The sequence below is a fragment of the Pygocentrus nattereri genome, chromosome 5 (assembly GCF_015220715.1).
Source record: "Pygocentrus nattereri isolate fPygNat1 chromosome 5, fPygNat1.pri, whole genome shotgun sequence".
NCBI lineage: Eukaryota > Metazoa > Chordata > Actinopteri > Characiformes > Serrasalmidae > Pygocentrus > Pygocentrus nattereri.
In genome coordinates, this window is record NC_051215.1 from 17,437,361 (window position 1) to 17,457,821 (window position 20,461).

The window sequence follows — 20,461 nt, forward strand, 5'->3', positions numbered from 1 at the left end:
CTCATAGACAAGATCATAGAAACACCACACACTTGCATCTGTATGTGTGTCTGTGTGTGTGTTGAGTGAGACAGATAGATTGCAGAGAATAATAAACACCTCCAGCTGAAAGCACTCAGGCTGATGTGCTGAACTGACTGATGCTGTTTGTATTCAGCTGATCAGTGATGTTAAACAGTCCTGCACTTTTATTGCTCTCTTTATCTTTCTTTCTTTTTTCTTTTCTTTTACTCTTTCTAATAGTCTTTCCTCTCTCTTATTCTTCTCTCTCTCATTCAATCCTCTTGACTTTCTCTTTCTCTGTATATATCTTCTTTCTCTGTCCCATTGTTTCTGTTATTGTTTGATGTCTTTCTTTTTTCTTTCATACAAAATAAGTTCTCATTCAGTTCTTTTTCTCTAACATTTTTTTCTTGATTCTTCTGTCTTTTAAAAAGTCTCTTTTTTCCTCTAACTAATTTCTCTCTCTCTCTCTCTCTCTCTCTCTCTCTCTCTCTCTCTCTCTCTCTCTCTCTCTCCTTCTCTCTCTCTGTCATTAGTTGATGTTTATTGTGCTGTGTGTTTGAAGCTGTCAGTGCTGATGGCTCTTTGAGTACAGTGGAGCTGGCTGAGGGACATTTGAACTGTAACATTTTAATGATTCTATGCTAGTTACAGTCAGAAAGAGAGAGAAAACAGAGGGGGGGATACAGAGAGAAAGAAGACAGAAAGAGAGGGAGCGATGCAGAGAAAAGAGAGGAAGAGAAGACAGAGAGAGAGTGACAGAGAGAGAGTGAGTGTTTTCCCTTGGTGCTCCGTTGGTGCTGTTGATGTGTGGTCAGGCTTAGTCGAGACAGGTCAAAAATTTAGCTGATCTATTCTGTCAGACATCCAAAAAACAGTTTTTGAGGGTGATTTTGAGAGTATTTAAATACTTGTTTGGAAATAACATCAAATAGTTGAAGTGCTTTTAAATAAAATGCTTTTTGAGCCCATCCTACTTACCAAATATTATAGCAAATATTTCTGCAAATATTTTGTTATACACTATATTGCCAAAAGTATTCAATCACCCATCCAGTCACTTCCATTGCCACATGTGTATAAAACCAAGCACCTAGGCATGCAGACTGCTTCTACAAACATTTGTGAAAGAATGGGTCGCTCTCAGGAGCTCAGTGAGTTCTAGCATGGTACTGTGATGGGATACCACTTGTGCAACAAGATGAGTTATGAAATTTCCTCGCTACTAAATATTTCACAGTCAATTGTCAGTGGTATTATAACAAGGTGGAATGACAGCAGCTCAGCCACGAAGTGGTAGGCCACGTAAAATGACAGTGGGGTCAGCGGATGCTGAGGCACATAGTACGCAGAGGTTGCCAATTTTCTGCAGAGTCAATCGCTATAGGCCTCCAAACTTCATGTGGCCTTCAGATTAGCTCAAGAACAGTGTGTAGAGAGCTTCATGGAATGGGTTTCCATGGCCGAGCAGCTGCATCCAAGCCTTATATCACCAAGCACAATGCAAAGCATTGAATGCAGTGGTGTAAAGTGCCGCCACTGAACTCTAGAGCAGTGGAGACGTGTTCTCTGGAGTGACGAATCACGCTTCTCCGTCTGGCAATCTGATGGACAAGTCTGGGTTTGGTGGTTGCCAGGAGAATGGTACTTGTCTGACTGCATTGTGCCAAGTGTAAAGTTTGGTGGAGGGCGGGATGATGAAGTGGGGCTATTTCCAACAGCTTTGGCAGCTTTCCAACTCAATAACACCCCCAAACACACCTCCAAGATGACAACTGCTTTGCTGAAGGTAAAAGGTGATGGACTGGCCAAGTATGTCTAAACCCAATTGACCACCTGTGGGGCATCCTCAAGCGGAAGGAGGAGGAGCGCAAGGTGTCTAACATCCACCAGCTCCGTGATGTCATCATGGAGGAGTGAAAGAGGATTCCAGTAGCAACCTGTGCAGCTCTGGTGAATTCCATGCCCAAGAGGGTTAAGGCAGTGCTAGATAATAATGCTGGTCACACAAAATATTGACACTTTGAGCACAGTTTGGACATGTTCACTGTGAGGTGTACTTGCTTGTGTTGCCAGCTATTTAGACATTAATGTATGTGTGTTGAGTTATTTTGTGAGGACAGTAAATCTATACTGCTATACAAGCTGTACACTAAGTTATATCCAATTTTAGTTTCTATTGTGTTGTCCCATGAAAAGATATAATAACATTTTTGGAGAAATGTGAGGGGTACACTCATTTTTGTGAGATACTGTGTGTAACAATGTAGCATTAAATGCTAAAATATATACCTATTTCTTACACTGTTTATTCTGTACTTAAGTGTTGAACTTACATTTGTAACATTTGTCCATACTTTGTAGTTTGTAGGTAAATTATTATATACCTACTGGAAAACGTACCAGTGACTATTAATAATTTTTATGTTTTCCTATGAAATACTAAATAATAAATCCATTTTTATTTTCAATTGTCTTCATTTTTAGTGAGTATAGTTAATTATACTTTAAGATGTTATCTTATTTCAGCAGATGAATGGCACACAGCATACTATAAAAGCAACCTTAAATAAGACAGGAGGAAAAAAAAGGAAAAGGAAGTCTAAAGGAAAGGAAACTCTTCGTAAACAAGGCATCATTGAAAACATTTTTGGTGCCATTGGATTTGTTAAATAAATATAATATAATGTGAATTTATATGTGTGTGTCATGGCTAAGACCATCGTTTTAACTGCTCTTCATTACAAACCAGATGTCTTGTAGTGTTAGAGAAATTCAGATATTGTGGGGACATTTTTCTTGACCCCATGAAAAAAATTTTTTTCATTTTTAAAACTGCAGCACAGTCAGCTTTTGATTGGAAAATGAAAAAAGCCAGAAAGGCTTCTTCTGGTTGGTTGCTGTGGCGTAGCTGTATTTAGCTATAGTGCTATTATGTGTGTGTGTGTGCATGCGTGCATGCGTGCGTACATGTGTGCGTGTGTGTGTGTGTTTTAGAAACAGACAGAAATTTCTGCCTCTTCCCCCCTTTTTCTTCCATTTGTGGAGAGGTCAGAACAGCGGGCAGTGATTGTGTTGTCCAGCAGAAATGTAATTACTCAGAGCGGCGGTGAAAGAAAGAGATAAAAGGAGCTGAGAGAGGTATTTAGTGTCTTTAGACAGGTAATCCCCCTCTACAGCAGAATATGGGTCACTCTACACCTGATATTTACTCCTCTCGCACACACGCAGTCCCTCTCTCCACTCTCTCTTCTCCCACTCCTCTTTTCTAATTTTCTTTTTTCTCTTTCACATTTTCCTATCTCTATCTCTCTCTTTCTCTCTCTCTCTCCAACACACACACACTTACACACACATGTACACACACTTCTATTCTTCTCTTTCTTTCTTTTTTTCTTGCTTTCTTTTTCTCTTTCCAGTTCTTTTCTTTTTTTTAATTATACTAATAATCATATAAATTTACTTTCTCTTTCTCCTTTTCTGTTATACTTACACACTTCTTTCCAGAGGTGGAAATAGTACTGAAAATCCTTACTTCAGTAAAAGTACTGTTACTTATTAACCATAAATTTAATCAAGTAAGAATAAATGTGCTCTGATGTAATTTTGCTCAAAAAATACCATTTTAAGAAAAAATGCACTAAAGTACTGTAAAGAGGGCAAATCTATTTCATTCATTTCCATCTCATTCTCTGTCTTTCTCTCTCTTTCTGTCTTGTTTTCTCTCTTCCTCTCATTTTCTTTTACATACTCACCCTTGTTTCTACCTCTTACACTCTTATTCTTTCTTTCTCTTACTGTAAGTCTCTCTCAGTCCTCTATATTTCACATATATAGCTCATTTCTCTCTTTCTCACTAGCTGTCTTTCACACTCACACACACACACATCTGTTTCTTTCTGTCTCTCTTGATCTCTCATTCTCACATATACACTCACTTTTTTCATTCTCTCACATTCATACACTATTCCTCTCTCCCCCTTTCCCTCTCTCTCTCTCTCTCTCTCTCTCTCTCTCTCTTGCACACTCTCTCTCTCATATCTCTTTCACACACACAAAAAACACAAACACCACTCCTTTTCCTGTCTTGTATGTGCACGCTCTCTTCTTGTCTCTCTGTTTCTCTCTGTCTTGCCTGGTAATTCTGCTCTCTTTCATCTTCAAATAATCTGTGTAAAGATTCGCAGTGGAGGGAGAAGCTGTGTTTTTGATGATGGAATTTGTGGGATAAACAAAAGATCTGGACAGCGGGTAGCGCTAAACTTCTCCCTTGCTTTGATCGCAATTTACAGGCTACAGTCACACACCACCCCTCCTTCCTTCTCTTTCTTTTTGTTTCTCTCTCTCCTTTTCACCTTTTCTCATATCTTGCCCAATGGAGAATCTCTCATCCTGAATGTTCTTTATTGTACACACACAGTACACGTCTGGCTCGCATTACTGCCATGCCTTGGCTCCATATCACACAAGCTGGCAAAACATAAACCTGCAACCTCCTCCGAATACGAGAGAGAGAGAGAAATCTTCTAATAAAAGTGGAAATACCCATGCCTGATGTTTTCAAGCTGTTGTTTGTAGTAAGAAAGATTCAGAGCAGAAACACTGAGAGCTCCAAAGTCAGCTCAGTTCTGCAGCACTCATATATACACTCCCATACTGACAATGCTGATTTCTCTCTCTCACTGTCTCTCTCCCACCTTTGTAACATCTTTTTCTCATCTCTCCATACCGTTGTTTACATCTCTTTTCCACTCTCTCTCTCCCTCTCTCTCCTGCCCTTACACAATTTGTAGCAGCTTTCTTTCTAGCATCTTTCTCAGTTCATCTGTCCATCTTTCTATCACTAAGGTCTTGCACCATTCACTTCTTTCATTCTCTCTTTCTCTTTATGCCTTTTCTTTCATACTTGTAACATCACTGTATGCCCTTGTCTGTCTGCCACCTCTCACTCTCTCTGTCTTTTTTTCTAGCTTCTTTCTCTCCTTATTACACACAATCAATTTCTTCCCCTATTTCACACCATCCATTTGTATCTCTCCCTCTTATTCTTCCTATCTCTATCTTCTCTGTTTTGTTTCTATCTCATCTCTGTGTCCCCACACTAATCTCTCACTCTCCCCTCTTGCTCCATTCTTTTCTAAAATTGTTTAAAATCGCCTCATCACCCATCTCTCCATCCCTCTCTTTCTTTCTTTCTTTCTTGCTTTTTTCTTTCTTTCTTTCTAATATCTGGCACTTAGGAATGGGCTCTATTGCCACACACAAACACACACACACACACACACACACACAAATATGCACTTGCAGCAGGGGTGGGTGAGTAACCCCAGGCAATGTCTGAGGTCACCCAGGAAGCCCTGAGAGATACACACACACACACACACACGCACACACACACACAGAAATAGGCATGCACACACACTGCATATTCCACCTTTGCCCTGGTTAAAGGAATAATCCATCCTGTCAGGTTGAGTGTTGCCTTTCCACATGACTTCCCCCTGAAGTACAACGATGTGCTGGAAACACACACATATGCACACACGTGCACATGCATACACACACACGTGTGCACACACACACACACACACACACACACAGCTGCAAGCACTTTCTTTACTAATGCTATCTATTTCATTAGGCATTAAGTAGTCCTTGATCTGAGAGAAGTGGCTGAACCAGTATATTTCACTATGTACAGTTTTTAATAGAGAGAGATAGACACAGAGAGAATGAGAGTGAAGGAGAGAGTGAGTGATGTCTCCCAGCTGTTTTTGGTGCTTGATGAGGCTGATATATTTACATGCAGATCAGCAGACCAGCAGTTGTGGGTTTTTGCTGCTTTTCTGTGTGTCTCTGATGCTGCATTCAGAGGCTGTTTGAATGGTCCCATTTTCAGCGTAATTATGAAGGGCTTTATAGTGCTTTGTAGAGGATTGTTTTTTAATTGTGTCCAGAACTGCCACATCTTGCACATTAGCCAGCTTGGTATCTTACTATTAGTTCGCTCATGGTAAAATTGTATATAAAGTAACCAATAGTTATAGAGATAAATGGGTGTCAACTATATAATAGTGTATGTTGACTGTTAGAACTAAAGTTGCATCTAAAAAAAAACTAGCCACTGTGTGTCAGCCATTGAAACTTTCCTTTGAGTAAAGGACAGATACATGTTAGTTAACATTGTTTCGGAAGCTTTGACTTGCATATCTTGGCCCTTGTTTTTACCCCTTTTTTGTCCATACCTGTTCTTTTCCCTGGCTTTGGCTCCTGCCATTGCTTTTGCTCCTGCTTTTTCTCCTGCACTTACCCCTGCTTTCCCCTCACTTTTGCCCCACCCCTGCTCCTGCCTGTTTTTGTCGCTCTCTGTCCACCTGTTCCTACTCACCACCTTTTTTGCATATTGCCCTGCTTTTGTTCCTGCCCTTTTCACCTAGCTCTACCCCTGCTTTTGTCGTGACACTGCTTCTGTCCCTCTTTTTGTCCATACCATTAACCCTCTTTTTAACATTCTCCCTACATTTTTTGTCCCTACCCTTCATTTGCCCTGGCTCACTTTTTGCCCTATGCCTACTCTTGCCCCTGGATTTGCCTGTAATCCTGCCACCAGTCTTGCCCTAGCATCACCTTTACGCTTCTTTTTGACCTATACCTGCTTCTATTAATTTTTCATTACTTTTCCCCCAACCCTACTCCTCCTTTTGCCCCCGCCCCTGCTTTTGCATCTGTTGTTAGTCTACACCTTCTTTTGCTTCAGCCATTGTCCCTACTCCTGCTCTTGCACTAAATTTGCCCCTTTTTGCACACCACTTCTTTTGTACTTTATCCTACCCTGCCCAGCTTTTGCCCCTTCTCCTACCCCTATCCCTACTATTTATATCCTGAACTGGAATGGACTATATTTGTGAATGGTATGCTTCTGTTTAGCAGTGACCTCTCATTGTAACCTGATGGCCAGTGGCTTGTTTCTTCATGCAGAGAATATACAGTAGGCGTTTTTCAGTTAATAACTATAGGCAGTTACACTGTGTTTGTTTGAGTTGGTCTGCAAAGTTTAGTGTTCTGTACTTACACGGCCACTTCTGAGTCGCCTCCAGCATCCTTGTGTCATTTTCTTGGGAACTGTATATTTATGTGCCTCAAATATCTTCCACTATATATTTAGTTGCCAGATATACAGACTTTCCATTTGAACTATGATGAAAATTTCACTTCAGAATGGTGAGTTTAACTTGCCCCTTTCTTTTCCCAAAAAGAAGCAGACAAAACCATAAAACATCATAAAACAAAAGTTGACTTCTAAAATAGACACTGTCCAGTGTTTCTTTTATTCTCTTTGTGATCAAAAATCCTGCTGTAGGTTGCCATAAAAAAGTGACATGTGCGTAAAGTGGATGGGGGGTGGGGGGGGGGGGGGGGTTGGGGGGGGGGGGGGGGGGGTTGGCGGTGCTTGAATGAAAGACGGAGATCCGAGAGGAGATAAAACATGAGGACATTTTTATAAGGCCGCCACAATGTTATTTATGAACGCTGTTTTAACGCTGGATCACAGGGCCTGCAGTTCTGAGCCTTTTGCTATGATGCATTCTAATATAGCTTCATTGATAATTTAACACCCTCTTCCCCTCTGAATGTAAATGGCCATTTAGAGGCCATTTCCTAGCCTTCTGTGGCCGTATGATATTCACTGGTCGTCCAGTGTGAGTGCTTTCCCATATTAGTGTTGTCGGTGGGTTTTTTTTTCAATTCAGAGCCCGGTGCCAGGCATTGAACCACAGCATTTTTAATTAGGAATTTAATTACCAATAATGCAGTTGATCAACCAGTCTTAATTCATTTATGGAGACAGAGGAAATCAGATCGCTATGGGCATACACACACTGACACACATACACTTGCAGCGTATTTTATAGTACATTCAGGCAATTGACCTGTGTTGTTGCCTGGTATACTCATATACTCGTAAAAAAAACAGCAGATGATGATGATGATGATGATGATTATAATTATTAATTGATTTTTTTTAAAAATAAGAAGTCTGTACATTATTACATTTAAAATGTAAATATGAAATTATAACTTACTGAGTAATTATTATGTGTATTATGTGTATGCATATTATGATTTTTTTTGTTTGTTTGTTTGTTTAGAAGAAAATCTGATTGTCCCACTGTTTCAACTTGCTCAGTAGCAGTGAAGTGTGTGTGTGTGCTTTTGTCTGTTTGTGTGAGATAACCTCATCACCCCTCGTACACTCCTCCGTCTACGTCTCTCAGCAGATCAAAGCAGGCCCCACCTGTTCTTGGCAACAGCCTATAAGAGCACTAATCCTCAGTGGAAATATCCCAGTACACTCTGTGTTGCCCAATCACACACAACTTTCACTCGAACATTACCTTCACATCCTGCACACCCGTAGATACACCCTGCATCTCTCTCTCTCTCTCTCTTTGGGCCAGGGGTGTGTCACTTATGTGTGGTGGTAAAACACTCTTCTACACACACACACACACACGTAGGCTCTGCAGTACAGGGTCAGATTTGACTCTTCCAAGCTCAAAGGCTTGTGAAAGAAACGCTTCTTTTCTCCCACTTGTTTCTTGCAGTCTTTGCCTTTTTGTCTTTCATTCATTCTTTCTTTCCTTCTTGTGTTTCTTATAATAAACATGTGGCCCTCACTTAACAAAATAAGCAAAAATAATGAGGGATCGTTGGAAAGAAGGTTGAAGGAAAAGAAAACAAGAAAGACAGAAAGAGAGGAGGAAAAGAAAAGTTTGTTTGAGTGTGAGTGGCGAAGCATGTACAGAGTGAGAGAGTTCCAAAACAAGGCCAGCCAAGAAAGAAATTAAAGTACAGCAATTATCCAAGCCCAGAATTAGAAGCAGAGAGGGTTTGGGCTAATAAACATCTGAACAGCACCCCGGGGCCCACGCTGTCGTTTATTTCTCCGCTGTCTCCCATTAACCGTTCTCTCCCTTTTTTTCTGTCTTTCCCAGGATGTTGTAGGTAGATTTTATTAATTCTTGCTGGCAGAGTTTAATGAAAGGTTGTTGGCTATTTTTTCTCCCCTGTCCCGCCCGCGCCTGATTCGCTGATGTTTCGCTGTTTTCTTTTGCATTCCCCAATGGCTGCGTCCAGGTTATCAGTAACTCCTGACATATCAGAGGCCAGTAGAGAGCGACCATCAATTATAGCCCCCTCCTCACCACAAACCCACCACAACATTGCACAGGCCCCTGAAGAACAACTCCCAGTACACACACTCCCCTACATAATCAAAACCACACAGATACTTGGCCAGAGCATATGCATGGGTTCAAAAACAGGCTTTTTATTTTTTGTTCTTTTTAAAAAGTTATTAATATGCTGGTTAGAAGAAAAGAGTTATGAAAATACAGGTTTGGTTCCTGAGGTCAGCCACTGAAACTGCACTCCTGCCATTTGATTAGTTAAATTTCATCAATACCATCAGCAGCACAAAACACTGGGCTTACCCATGGCAAAAAAAAGAATATATATATATATATATAGATATATAGCACAAAAAGTGGTTGATATCTAGCTATCACATAGATTTATTGGGTTTCCATAACAAGAGGGTTGGAAATGGTTGAGCTACACACTGAAACAAAAAAAAACAGTCTAAGAATATTATTTGTATTTATTGTAATATTAGTATTTTTGGGAGCAAATGAATGCTTACCAACCAACCAAATTGCAGGTACCTAAAATTTTTGCACAGTGGCATGTGTACTCAGAGAAAACACCTGAGAAAATTACATTTTAAAAGCTATTTATTAGGAGATCACCAGTTCGATGCCTGGTGATGCTACAGCCACCCGTGGCCAGGAGTCCAAGGGAGTACAGTTGGCCTCGCTCTCTCTGGGTGGGTAGGATGGTCCCCCCTTCTCACTCAGTGTGATGCGAGTCAGCGCAGGCTGACATAACAGAACTGGTGGTTGGCACTTTCCTCTGAACGCGTCTAGCTGTACAGTGATGTTGCATCTACGGCAGTTTGAAAAGCTGCGGTCTGGCTTCACAGGTCTCAGAGGAGGCCTGTGTTAGCCTTCGCCCTCCTAGCACTGGTAGCACCCTGTAATTGGGGGAGTCCTAACTAGTGGGTGGAATTGGAGACAACTAAATGGAGAGAAAATCAGGGAAAAATTAAATACAAAAACAACCTATTTATCTGTGCCATAAGTATTTAAAAAGTTCTAACTTCCAAGTTTTTGCTTAGAAAAATTACTTAATTTGAAGATTTTAATAAATACAACTAATATTAAAATAATAATTAGTGATTTTTTGTATGTCATTGTGTTCACACAACCATTTTGTCAGCTTCTCCTCAAGGAAGCCCAGTTATAATTGTAGTTACCAACGAATACCTGTTTTGGCTAATCAGTGCTTCAGGAAATTAAATGTGGTGTGCTAGTGGTGGATTTTGACAAATCTGTGCTCTGGCTAGGGGCATTGTGGATAAGTTTACTGTTTAAATTAAATGTTTATACAATTTGTTTGTAGAATAAAATGTAAAAAAAAAATCAAATCAGTAAAGAAAAAAGCAGTAACACAAATCGTCGTGATAAAATAATATACTGTATTGAAATCGCAAACCTACCCATGCACACACACACACACACACACACACACACACACACACACACACACACACACACTGTCCCAGAGAGAAGAAAAGCATACTGTGTTAGCAGAGTCCAGAAGGTGGAGGGATTTGTGAATCCTGGGAAGATTAAGTGTACAGCTTAGTGCAGGCTGACCTCTGTTTCACGCTTTTTTCTTTCTCTCTCCCTTTCTCTCTCTCTCTCTCTGTCTCTCTCTGTCTCTCTCTCTGTCTCTGTCTGTCCAGGTAAACAACGCTAAGCTGATCAGTGGGCGGAGCCTGCAGTAAGAGAGAGAAAGCTGTGTGGTTGGTTTGTGGGCATTTGCGTTGTGTGCGTGTGTGTGTGTGTGTGTTGCGCTCCATTGTGCGTCATGCGGGCAGGATGGATGTGAAGGAGCACAGGCCCTACTGCTCGCTGACGAAGAGCCGGCGAGAGAAAGAGCGGCGCTACACAGGCTCGTCCGGAGACAGCGAGGAGTGCCGCGTCCCCACACAAAAATCCTACAGCTCCAGCGAAACACTCAAAGCCTTTGAGCACGACTCCTCACGACTGCTGTACGGAACACGCGTTAAAGACATGGTCCACAGAGACACGGATGAATACGGACGCCAAGGTGGGTCACCTGGCCTTAACACACCTGCGCACCTGGGAGCTGAAATTACATTTACGCAGATCTTTCATCATGCCAAGTCAGTCAGCCAAGACAAAGTGGACAAATGGACTTTAGGCTATAATTATCTTTTAAAGCAATGGTCATTCAATGGCTAAAATGTAGTTGATCAGCCAATATATGTTTGCTGTCTAATGTACATTTTGTACATCACTGATCTATAAAAATGGTCTCTATGGACAAAATTACAGACGCACACACAATATGTATACTAAAGCAGACAAACAGACATTTATGGCATACACACAAATTCTGACATCAATATGGAGCTACTGCAATTTTAACTATGCTAGTATGACAATGTTTTCTATAAAAATCATCTTGGAGTCCAAACAAATTTCTACATTTTTCTAACCTCACCTCAAATGCACAGACAGATTATAGTTCCCCCATTTACCCCAGATGTAGACAGTCTGCCAAGGCATTTTGATATATAAAATGTACACAATTCCCCTTAACTGAAACGTAATTGGCAGGTTTAGTACACTGTTATTTATTGTTTTTTTTTATTGTATTTGTTTTATTTATTTATTTATTTTTTGTGCTTGAAGAGTCCTAGATCACAGACATAATGAGGGTAAGGTCAGTTTGATAAAAGACCTCCCATTTATGCACAACAAAAATACTTTCTTGATATTAATCTGTTAATTAGATTTTATACTTCAGAATTTAATTTGATTTTATGATCAAATAATATGATAATATGATAGATTCAGAACTATTGGTCCACTATGAAAGTGATATTGGTAGGACTTTGAAGCATCCATCAATATATCTGATAACAAAAATAATGCTGATTTGAACCCTAATACATTTAGAGACGTTACTGTTTTTAATATTCTGTTTAAATGGAGTTACATAATTAATGCCAGTTCACATTTATTTCTTCCACCATTTTTTTCCATGTAAAAAAAAAAAAAACATGGCAACAGTAACATGCAAATGATGTTATTTGTTACTGTACACACACCAATACCGTTTCATCAAATTCAGATCATGATAAAATTTTCTTACAAACACAAATGGAATATAGATTAGTTCAGAATCTTTCTCCAAAATTTCAGCTTGTTTCAATGAGCTACAAGTGTGAAATACGTGTTTTGAAATTACAACATGCTTTTGTTATTGCCTAAGAATTAAGAGGCCTACCACACAAACTGCTAAAGAGAATTGAAACTAAACATGAAACTCACATTTAAGACAAGATTAACTTTATATATTTTATAAAGTCCACTTTATTTGTTATTTTATATTTCATTTGCACTCTCTGCCTGAACACCTCACGCCCCATCAGCAATAATAAACGGTTCCATGACAAAAAAAACTGTTTTACAGTACTGTTTCATGGCCTGAGTGTGCCTCAGTTGGCGACAGGCACTTGTTTTCCTTATTACGAAATGCAAATGGCGCACATGCAGTCACCTATCTTTCATTACATACTTCTCCACAGTAATTTACATCTATATTTATAGTTAACCACCTTTAGCAGACATTTATTCAGGGTGGCTTATAGCAGTGCTTTATTGTCTGCTTGGAAAACCAAACCTTAAGCAAGAGCAAGGAGACCAAGCAGAGGCTAAAGATACCCCCAAAGTAGAGGTATAATGGTTGACAGTTCCACAGAATGGTGCATTACCCAGCTCTGCACCAAGTTTATTTCTTCGTACATCATTGGCACCATGTGTGTACTGAAATGTGGTGTTCTTGGAATTTATTACCAGGGCTCGAGCACATTTTGTCAGACCAGAATCCCTCGTTCTGTACAACTTGAAATGGGTGCATATCAGTTGGGGAGGTAGGAGAGTTTGGCACAGAACATTGCTGGAAGCACTGACCATGTTGTTGGTAGCCTACGAATTGAATACAGAGCAGAGCACTCTCTCAGTGAGACTAGTAAAAAAATCATGGTTCACATCATGTGCATCATGGGCCAAACTATAGGCTGCAGAATTGTGGATTTCAGGTTCAATTCAGAACCGTTACATCACTACCTCAAAGTAAAATTTTGTCTGTCTGTCTAGTAATTTATGTTTTGTATTGCTGTTGTTAGTCAACTTTGTGTTTGAGAAAGTTGCTATACAAATGAAACATAATAGTTGTTAATTAAGACAGTGGCAGAGAGAAGATTTAATCCATTCAGTCCCATTTTTTTTTTTTTTTTGTTTCTCTCATCAAGGCTGCATCCGAATTTGTGCGAGTAAAGGTGAGTGAGTAGCACTGAATGTTGTAGAAACGGATCTGTGACTTCCTGTGTTAGCTCTGTAGCAGTGGTGCTGAAGCAGGGAGCCCTGAATGTATGTGGTGTGTGTGTGTGTGTGTGTGTGTGTGTGTGTGTGTGTGTGTGTGTGTGTGTGTGTGTGTGTGTGTGTGTTTGTTTTCACAAAAATGTCCTGAAATAGAAATCTGAAATAGAACTTCTGAAATTATACAAAGTCACCATGTACTGTTTTATTTTTTTTTCTTACACGAAAAAAAAACTAGAAAAACCATTTCTTTTTGGTGCCTGCGGTTAGGATTAGGCTTAGGTTCAGGGTTTGTCTTAGACAACTCGGCAACACTTTCTATGATGCCTGTATTTATAAGCCATTACAAATGCACCTATAATACTTTATAACGTAGTAACAATGCATTATAAATGTATTTTAATGTATTTAACTCTCTGCTTCGTAAGGCTCTATAATTAATTCTTTGATGACTCATAAACATGTAGTAACACAAGTGTTACTATTAAATTCCTTTTATATGGATAATGACATAAAAAAACATTAAACAGTTAAAATGCCATCACGGAATGTTTCAAGTAAAGTGATTGATATTTTATATTGTTGTTGTTGTTGTTGTTCTTCTTCTTCTTCTTCTTCTTCTTCTTCTTATTATTATTATTATGCTTATATTGTGCTATAAACTTGATTTTTGCTGTGTCAGTTGGAAACATTCAATTCCAAACTAATTGCGAAAGCACACATACATTTCTGCACTTTTAATGACTGTAATTTATTAATTTCTCAAAAATTCTCAAATGTTTTATAGAGAAAGAAAGAATTTTGAAAATTTGCTTGTCCTACATTATTCAGATATAACCAGAATGCATAAATGGCACCTAATTAGCCTCGCAAAGTGGAACGCTCTCCTATTTGATCCTGGAATAATAAAATAAAAGTTATACAGTATGTTATAGAGCACGCACTGACAGACACATAAACAGTGTGTCACAATTAGCATGCACATGTGAATAACTTAAAATATTAATAATTTTAAGCACTCAGTGATGGCATTTTAATGTTTTTATAATTGTTAATAAATATTATTGATGTTTCATAATTTTATACAGGTCCATTTAAAAACATCATAATGGATAGTGACAGTTGTGTTACAATGTTTATAAGTCATCAAAGAATGACTTATAGTACAACATTACAGCCTAATGAGACATTATTAGACTTTGTCAGTGTGCTTTCAAAGCAGTGTTACAAAGTTGCAAAGTCATAAGCATATTTTTAATACTTATGACTGCAGGCTTCTCAAAAAGTGTTAGGCAACTCTTATTACATACCGTTGCTCTCAGACAAATAATTTTTAGAAGTTAAAAAAAAAATGCTTAACTTTTAATGTAAGATAATGTAAAAAGGTATTATTCCAGGCAATTTTGGAGCATTTCACCTGGTTCATTTGAACTTTTTTGCACACTGGAAAGGGCATTTGGCTTTCAAATAATGTCATAAATGACACATACATCATGTACCAATGTTTGAACACTATTTTTCAGAACTTACATTCATACTTACATTCTTCGATAATGTTAAACCTGATCATTTTAAAACGTGTGTGTGTGTGTGTGTGTGTGTGCGCGGGTGTGTGTGTGTGTGTGTGTGTGTGTGTGTGTGTGTGTGCGCGGGTGTGTGTGTGTGTGTGTGTGTGTGTGTGTGTGTGAAGGTTAGCCCACCCCTTATCAGTCACCATGGTGCTAGGGGCTCTCAGTCTGTCGGGTGTGTTTATTTTAGAAACTGGCAAAGTGGCAATGACACCACATTATAGTGGAGCATAAAGGGTGTGGCCTAACTCAGACTGTTAATGTTAGTCCACTATTAATAGAGGGAGACTGAAGAGCCATGAAAGAGAGAGAGAAAGCACAAGAGAGGGAAAAAATGAAAGGAAAAAACAGAAAAGGAAGAAAAAAGGAAGAAATAGAAAGAAAAATAGAGAGAGAGAGAAAACAAGGGAGAGAGAAGTGAGAAAAAGAAAGAAAGAAGAAAAAAAGCTGGCGACGAAGAGAATGAAGACAAAAGAGAAGGAGATAGAGCAACAGAGAAAGAAGGAGTGAGAGAGAAAAAAACAAGAAAGAGAAGAAAAGGAGAAAGAAAGAACAAGAAAGGAAAAGAGCAGGAAGGAAAGAGAAGAGGGAATAACAGCGAGAGATCGAGAGAGAGAGAGAGAGAGAGAGAGAGAGAGAGAGAGGAAAAAAGATAGAAAGAAAGAAAGAGAAAGATAAAAGAAAGGAAGGGAGTCCATGTTTTCGAATCTCTCTGATATAGTGCAGACGCTGCCAAGTTGCTGAGTATTTCACTTTGTCCTTGACATCTCCCCAAAGCACTCATGTGGAAGACCTTTGCACACACCATCAGCTTTGTTCCTTTCATTGCCTGGTATTTTTGAGTGTGGGTGCTGACCACATTAAAAAGTAGAGCACGCTGGATTAATCTGGGCAATGCAAAGGGCTGGACCGGCGTATGGAAATAGTTAATTAGTGAGTGAGTAACAAGGCCTGCTTAGTATCACATTCATCTGAGGGAATATGTCCCATTGCTGGTAATGGGGTGTTCTCCACTTCCCTAAGAAAGTTCCATATAGGTCATTACCAGTTCATTGATTGCTTTCAGAGTTGAATTAACAGTTCATAAATATTTCAGAGAAAGGCCATAATTGCTTAATTATCTTATCATGTACAATTTCATTTGCACTAATTGGTGTTCATTTGGAATTTATATGATTTTAATTGAACTTCTGTGCAACTTCAATTATTACTCTAGTTAATGGTCCGTATGCTTTCTTGTTAATAGATCAATGATTTTTTCTGCCTTTTGTTATAGTAACTAATCTGCTGAAATGCTCAAGTCTTAGTAGGACTTTCACAGTGTGAGTTGAAATCAGTTCACTTGCGCATGTCTCCCTTTTGAGCAGTGCAAAAAAAAAACTGATCATAGTTATAATAATTATAAGTTGAAAATTGTATTTTTATTAATTATAAGCAATCTCAAACTCTCTACTTTGCATTTTACCAATAAGAGTGGGAGATTTTTTTATACTTACACATTTACATCAGTTTATTTATTTTCAAGTTAAAAGTACAGTATATCATCTGTATGCATCATTTGCGCTTTCCACAGTGATGCCTTTTTCTATGTTTTTACCCTATTACAAATTGTTCATAATGGCCTGTAAAGTGCTACACAGTTCAGTCATGACTGCCAAACTAAAATAAATTATTCATAATTTTAAACACACCCAGATGCTTTTTTTCCAGACATTTGTTGGAAACAGTTGGCAGTAGTGTTTGACAGAATCTCTGTATTTCAGTGATTATAAATAAAGTGTTTCTTCTCTGCTCTTTTCGGGCGTCTGTAGTTCCGGGCTAAACACACACACCTTTCACCACGGTGGATAATCTTGCCCCGGTGGAATGCGGCCTCGTCCACAGGCTAATTTTAAGTTTGAAAATCATTAGATCCAGATTAAAAGGAAGGAAATGAATTATAAATCTCTGTGTCACTTTTAATTGGAATGTTTTTTGAAACTGGTTCCATTAAAGTGATTTTTTTTTAAACTTGACTTCATAATGGATTCAAAAATTAATTGTGTTTTTGTTACATTCTTAATTATCACAGGCAAGTACCTTCATTTTTGATCATTTTGTTCTCTGATTTGGCTTACACAAGACTTTTTTATTTTTTATTAGAATTAGGGCATGAGCGTTCAAGCCATAAGTAAATAGCCAAGTACGCTCTTCAGGCAGTAGTTAGCGTAATTAGCTGCAAAATTTGCTTCATTCGTCGTGGATACTTATACTTTACAGAAAACTGATAGCAGTGTGCAAACAATGCTTGTAAAATAATTTCTCTCACTCAAATTTTCACAATATATTCCAAAAACAGTTTTCATTACAAAATAATGAGCTCACCTTCAGTATATATCTGCATATTCTGCTTGCATTACATATAAAGCATAATAGACTATTGCAAGGGGATGAGAGGATGCATTATTATTATAATTATTATAATTAGCAACATAGGTGTAGCATTATTAATGTGTAGCATTAGTCTGCAAACAAGAAAAGGAAATATATGTGAAAACATCTGAATATGAGACAGACAGTGAGACAGTCTTGCTAATGCTGTCATTCAGGGCCTAATGTGTGTCATATTACCCAATACACTGTCCTACTAACTGAGCTCACCCTTTGTGTTTTAATAAGTCTGTAGATTGAGAACTTGTACAGTTTCATGACAAAAAGGTGCTGGAATGGAGCTGGAGAAAATAAGTGAGTAAATAAATAAATTTTATTTATAAAACATACTTAAAGTTGTACACAATGAAGTGCTGTACACATTTATTACTAAAGCATCTTCTGAGGCTTTAAATGTAATGTTGATCATGGTGAAATAGGACTGAATCTAATTTTTTTCTTTGGTGCCCTGTGTGCCATAAATTATTTTTAAAAATAACTTTTAAGGCCAAACATTTTAACTGTAACTTTCTTTTAGGTAGCTTATAGAGTCATTAGTTCAGATGTTCAGATCATTGTCAACAATTCTGACTTAGTATGTTTTTGTAGAGTATAGCATTTTGCATCAAACCAACCTGAATGACATTGTAACAATTTAAATTTTGCAGAAATTTTTTTTACAAGAATTCCCCTTTAAGAATCAGTCTGAGACACACCCACAACTGATCTATTAAATAAAAACTAAAGTAAAAAGTTATTGTAACAAATATATTGTCAGTCTTGACTTTAAAATGCTAATAGAGAAAGCACACTTAATGTTCAGTGGTAGGCTGTATCAGTAGGTGTGAAATGTATTATTACTATTGTTGTTGTTGTTGTCTTTTTATGTGCGAGTAATGTATATATGTCTTTATTTGGAAGATTTTTCTTAATAGTGGACATGACCCAGAAGCAACCAGTCTGTGTAAGAAGCAGTTTTCCGTCACAGTTGTAGAACTTCACGCTGTTGTTGTTGTTGTTGTGGTGGTGGTGGCAGTAGCTGTTTTGCCTTTGAAGCCAGTTTACACATTGAGTGCCTGGAGATACTTATGAAATCATCAACCAGATTAGAGGCCCTTTAACCACCAGACTGACTGCCAAGCCACCATGGCGTGGTTAAGCCATCTTCTCTCCATCTGTATCACATTACCCATCAGTGCGTGTGTAAGTATGTGTATGTTTGTGCATGTGTGTTTGTTTAAGTGTGTGTGTGTGTGTGTGTGTGTGTGTGTGTGTGTGTGTGTGTGTGTGTAAAATTGTACTCATAATCTTTTAACTCTGTAATTTTAATCCAATTAAAAATGAGTAGAATTTAATTGTGAAGTAGCTCAATGGTGAAGTCGGTCATGTGCCAAGACTGACAGTTTTCCATTGCTTTTCCAAATGGTACCTATTAAGCCCCACTGTGGGTCATATGACATTGCGATTACAGTAGTTCAGGGTCTAGCACAGCAGAGTGTAAATAATGTTTAGAATCAGTGTACTATATGGCATGTGTAAATACCATTTAGGATCAGTAAAGTATGTAACATGAGTGTAAATAATGTTTAGAATCAGTAAAATGAATGACATAGTTATTAATAAGGCTTATAATTAGTAGCCATTTTTCTCCTGATGCAAAACAGTGCACTGCCATAGAGACTGGACTTCATGAATTTCAATTTGTGAAATGTCACCCAAATTCCAGTTTTGAGATGTCTGACTTCTTAAAACATGGTAATAAAAATGAAGAAATTCACATAAAATAATCTAATTTTCATTTCAAAAGTATTTACTATCTTCAAGTGAGTTATAACAGGTATATCTGTATGTGTGTTTGTGTGTGTGTGTGTGTGTGTGTGTGTGTGTGTGTGTGTGTGTGTGTGGTCAGGATCATCCTCATTCCAGTGAAACATACTTGTACTCCTTTCTGTGCACACTGAATGGGATGCGCTTTGTTAGAATTAAGTGGCCATGCTGTTAGCATACTGACATTTCTGCTTACTGCTGTTTTTCTTTTGTTTTCTTTTCTTTTCTTTATGTCCTCCCAAACAGTTTTGCTTGGTACATTGTTGCATGTGTAGGTCTGTGTATGTGTGTCTGTTTACTGGAGTGTTGTGTGTGTGTGTGTGTGTGTGTGTGTGTGTGTGTGTGTGTGTGTGTGTGTTTGTGTGTGTGTAAAAGCTGTGGGCAGGCAGTGTAGTAGAAGAGTGTGTGTTTGTGGTTGCAGATCTGATCACAGTTCCACTCTCAGTGTGCTGAAACTTGGCAGCGTGTGTTGAACAGCCGATATTTGAGCGTCTGATGAGACTTAATGGTCTCTTTGTTGCACACATGGTGTGTTAGGGTTAGTGCTGAGTGAGCATGTGCCTATATATAAGTGTGTGTGTGTGTGTGTGTGTGTGTGTGTGCGCATGGCACAGGTGGAGCAGTGTTGTTTACAGAAGCTCCTTTTATCTTTTGTTGTACATGAGTTATGCCATCTTTATTATATCAAAGAAAAACCAACCAGACAAATAGAACATATATTTTTAAAAAAACTTAACCTACAGGAAAAATTCAATTTTACTTTCTTTTAAACTGAGAACAAAAGCTTTTTTGCTTGTTTCTTAGGTTAAGATTAGAGTTAGGGTTATTTATTATTCTTCCATATAAATACTTGCAGTCATATGCAAAAGTTTGAGCACCCTGGTAAAATTGCATATTTTATTGGTTTTCTAAGGGAAAATAAGGTAAACATCCTATACAGAAAGTAAAATTAAATATGGCTGATTTTAATAATTAGCCTTAAAAATGAATATATTTTCCTTTTACTTTCTATTCACAATTTCCATTTAATTTTTATTTATTAATATTTTGCAAAAAAAAACACAAATGTAACATATTCAGTAATATTTTCACATTTTTCCAGTGTTTTCAGCAAAACTT

The 20,461-nt window shown here is 38.2% G+C and overlaps 1 protein-coding gene across 12 annotated transcripts in view; it reads left to right on the plus strand.

Annotated features, from left to right (window-relative positions):
* Window positions 1-20,461, plus strand: part of tenm3 (teneurin transmembrane protein 3) — a 628,014-nt gene that overhangs the window by 287,512 nt on the left and 320,041 nt on the right. For all 12 annotated transcript variants that reach the window (XM_037538774.1, XM_037538773.1, XM_037538778.1 and 9 more), the window contains one exon: window positions 10,871-11,238. In XM_037538774.1, coding sequence (XP_037394671.1) covers window positions 11,007-11,238 — 232 coding nt within the window. In that variant the 5' untranslated portion in view covers window positions 10,871-11,006. The remainder of the gene's footprint in view (window positions 1-10,870; window positions 11,239-20,461) is intronic.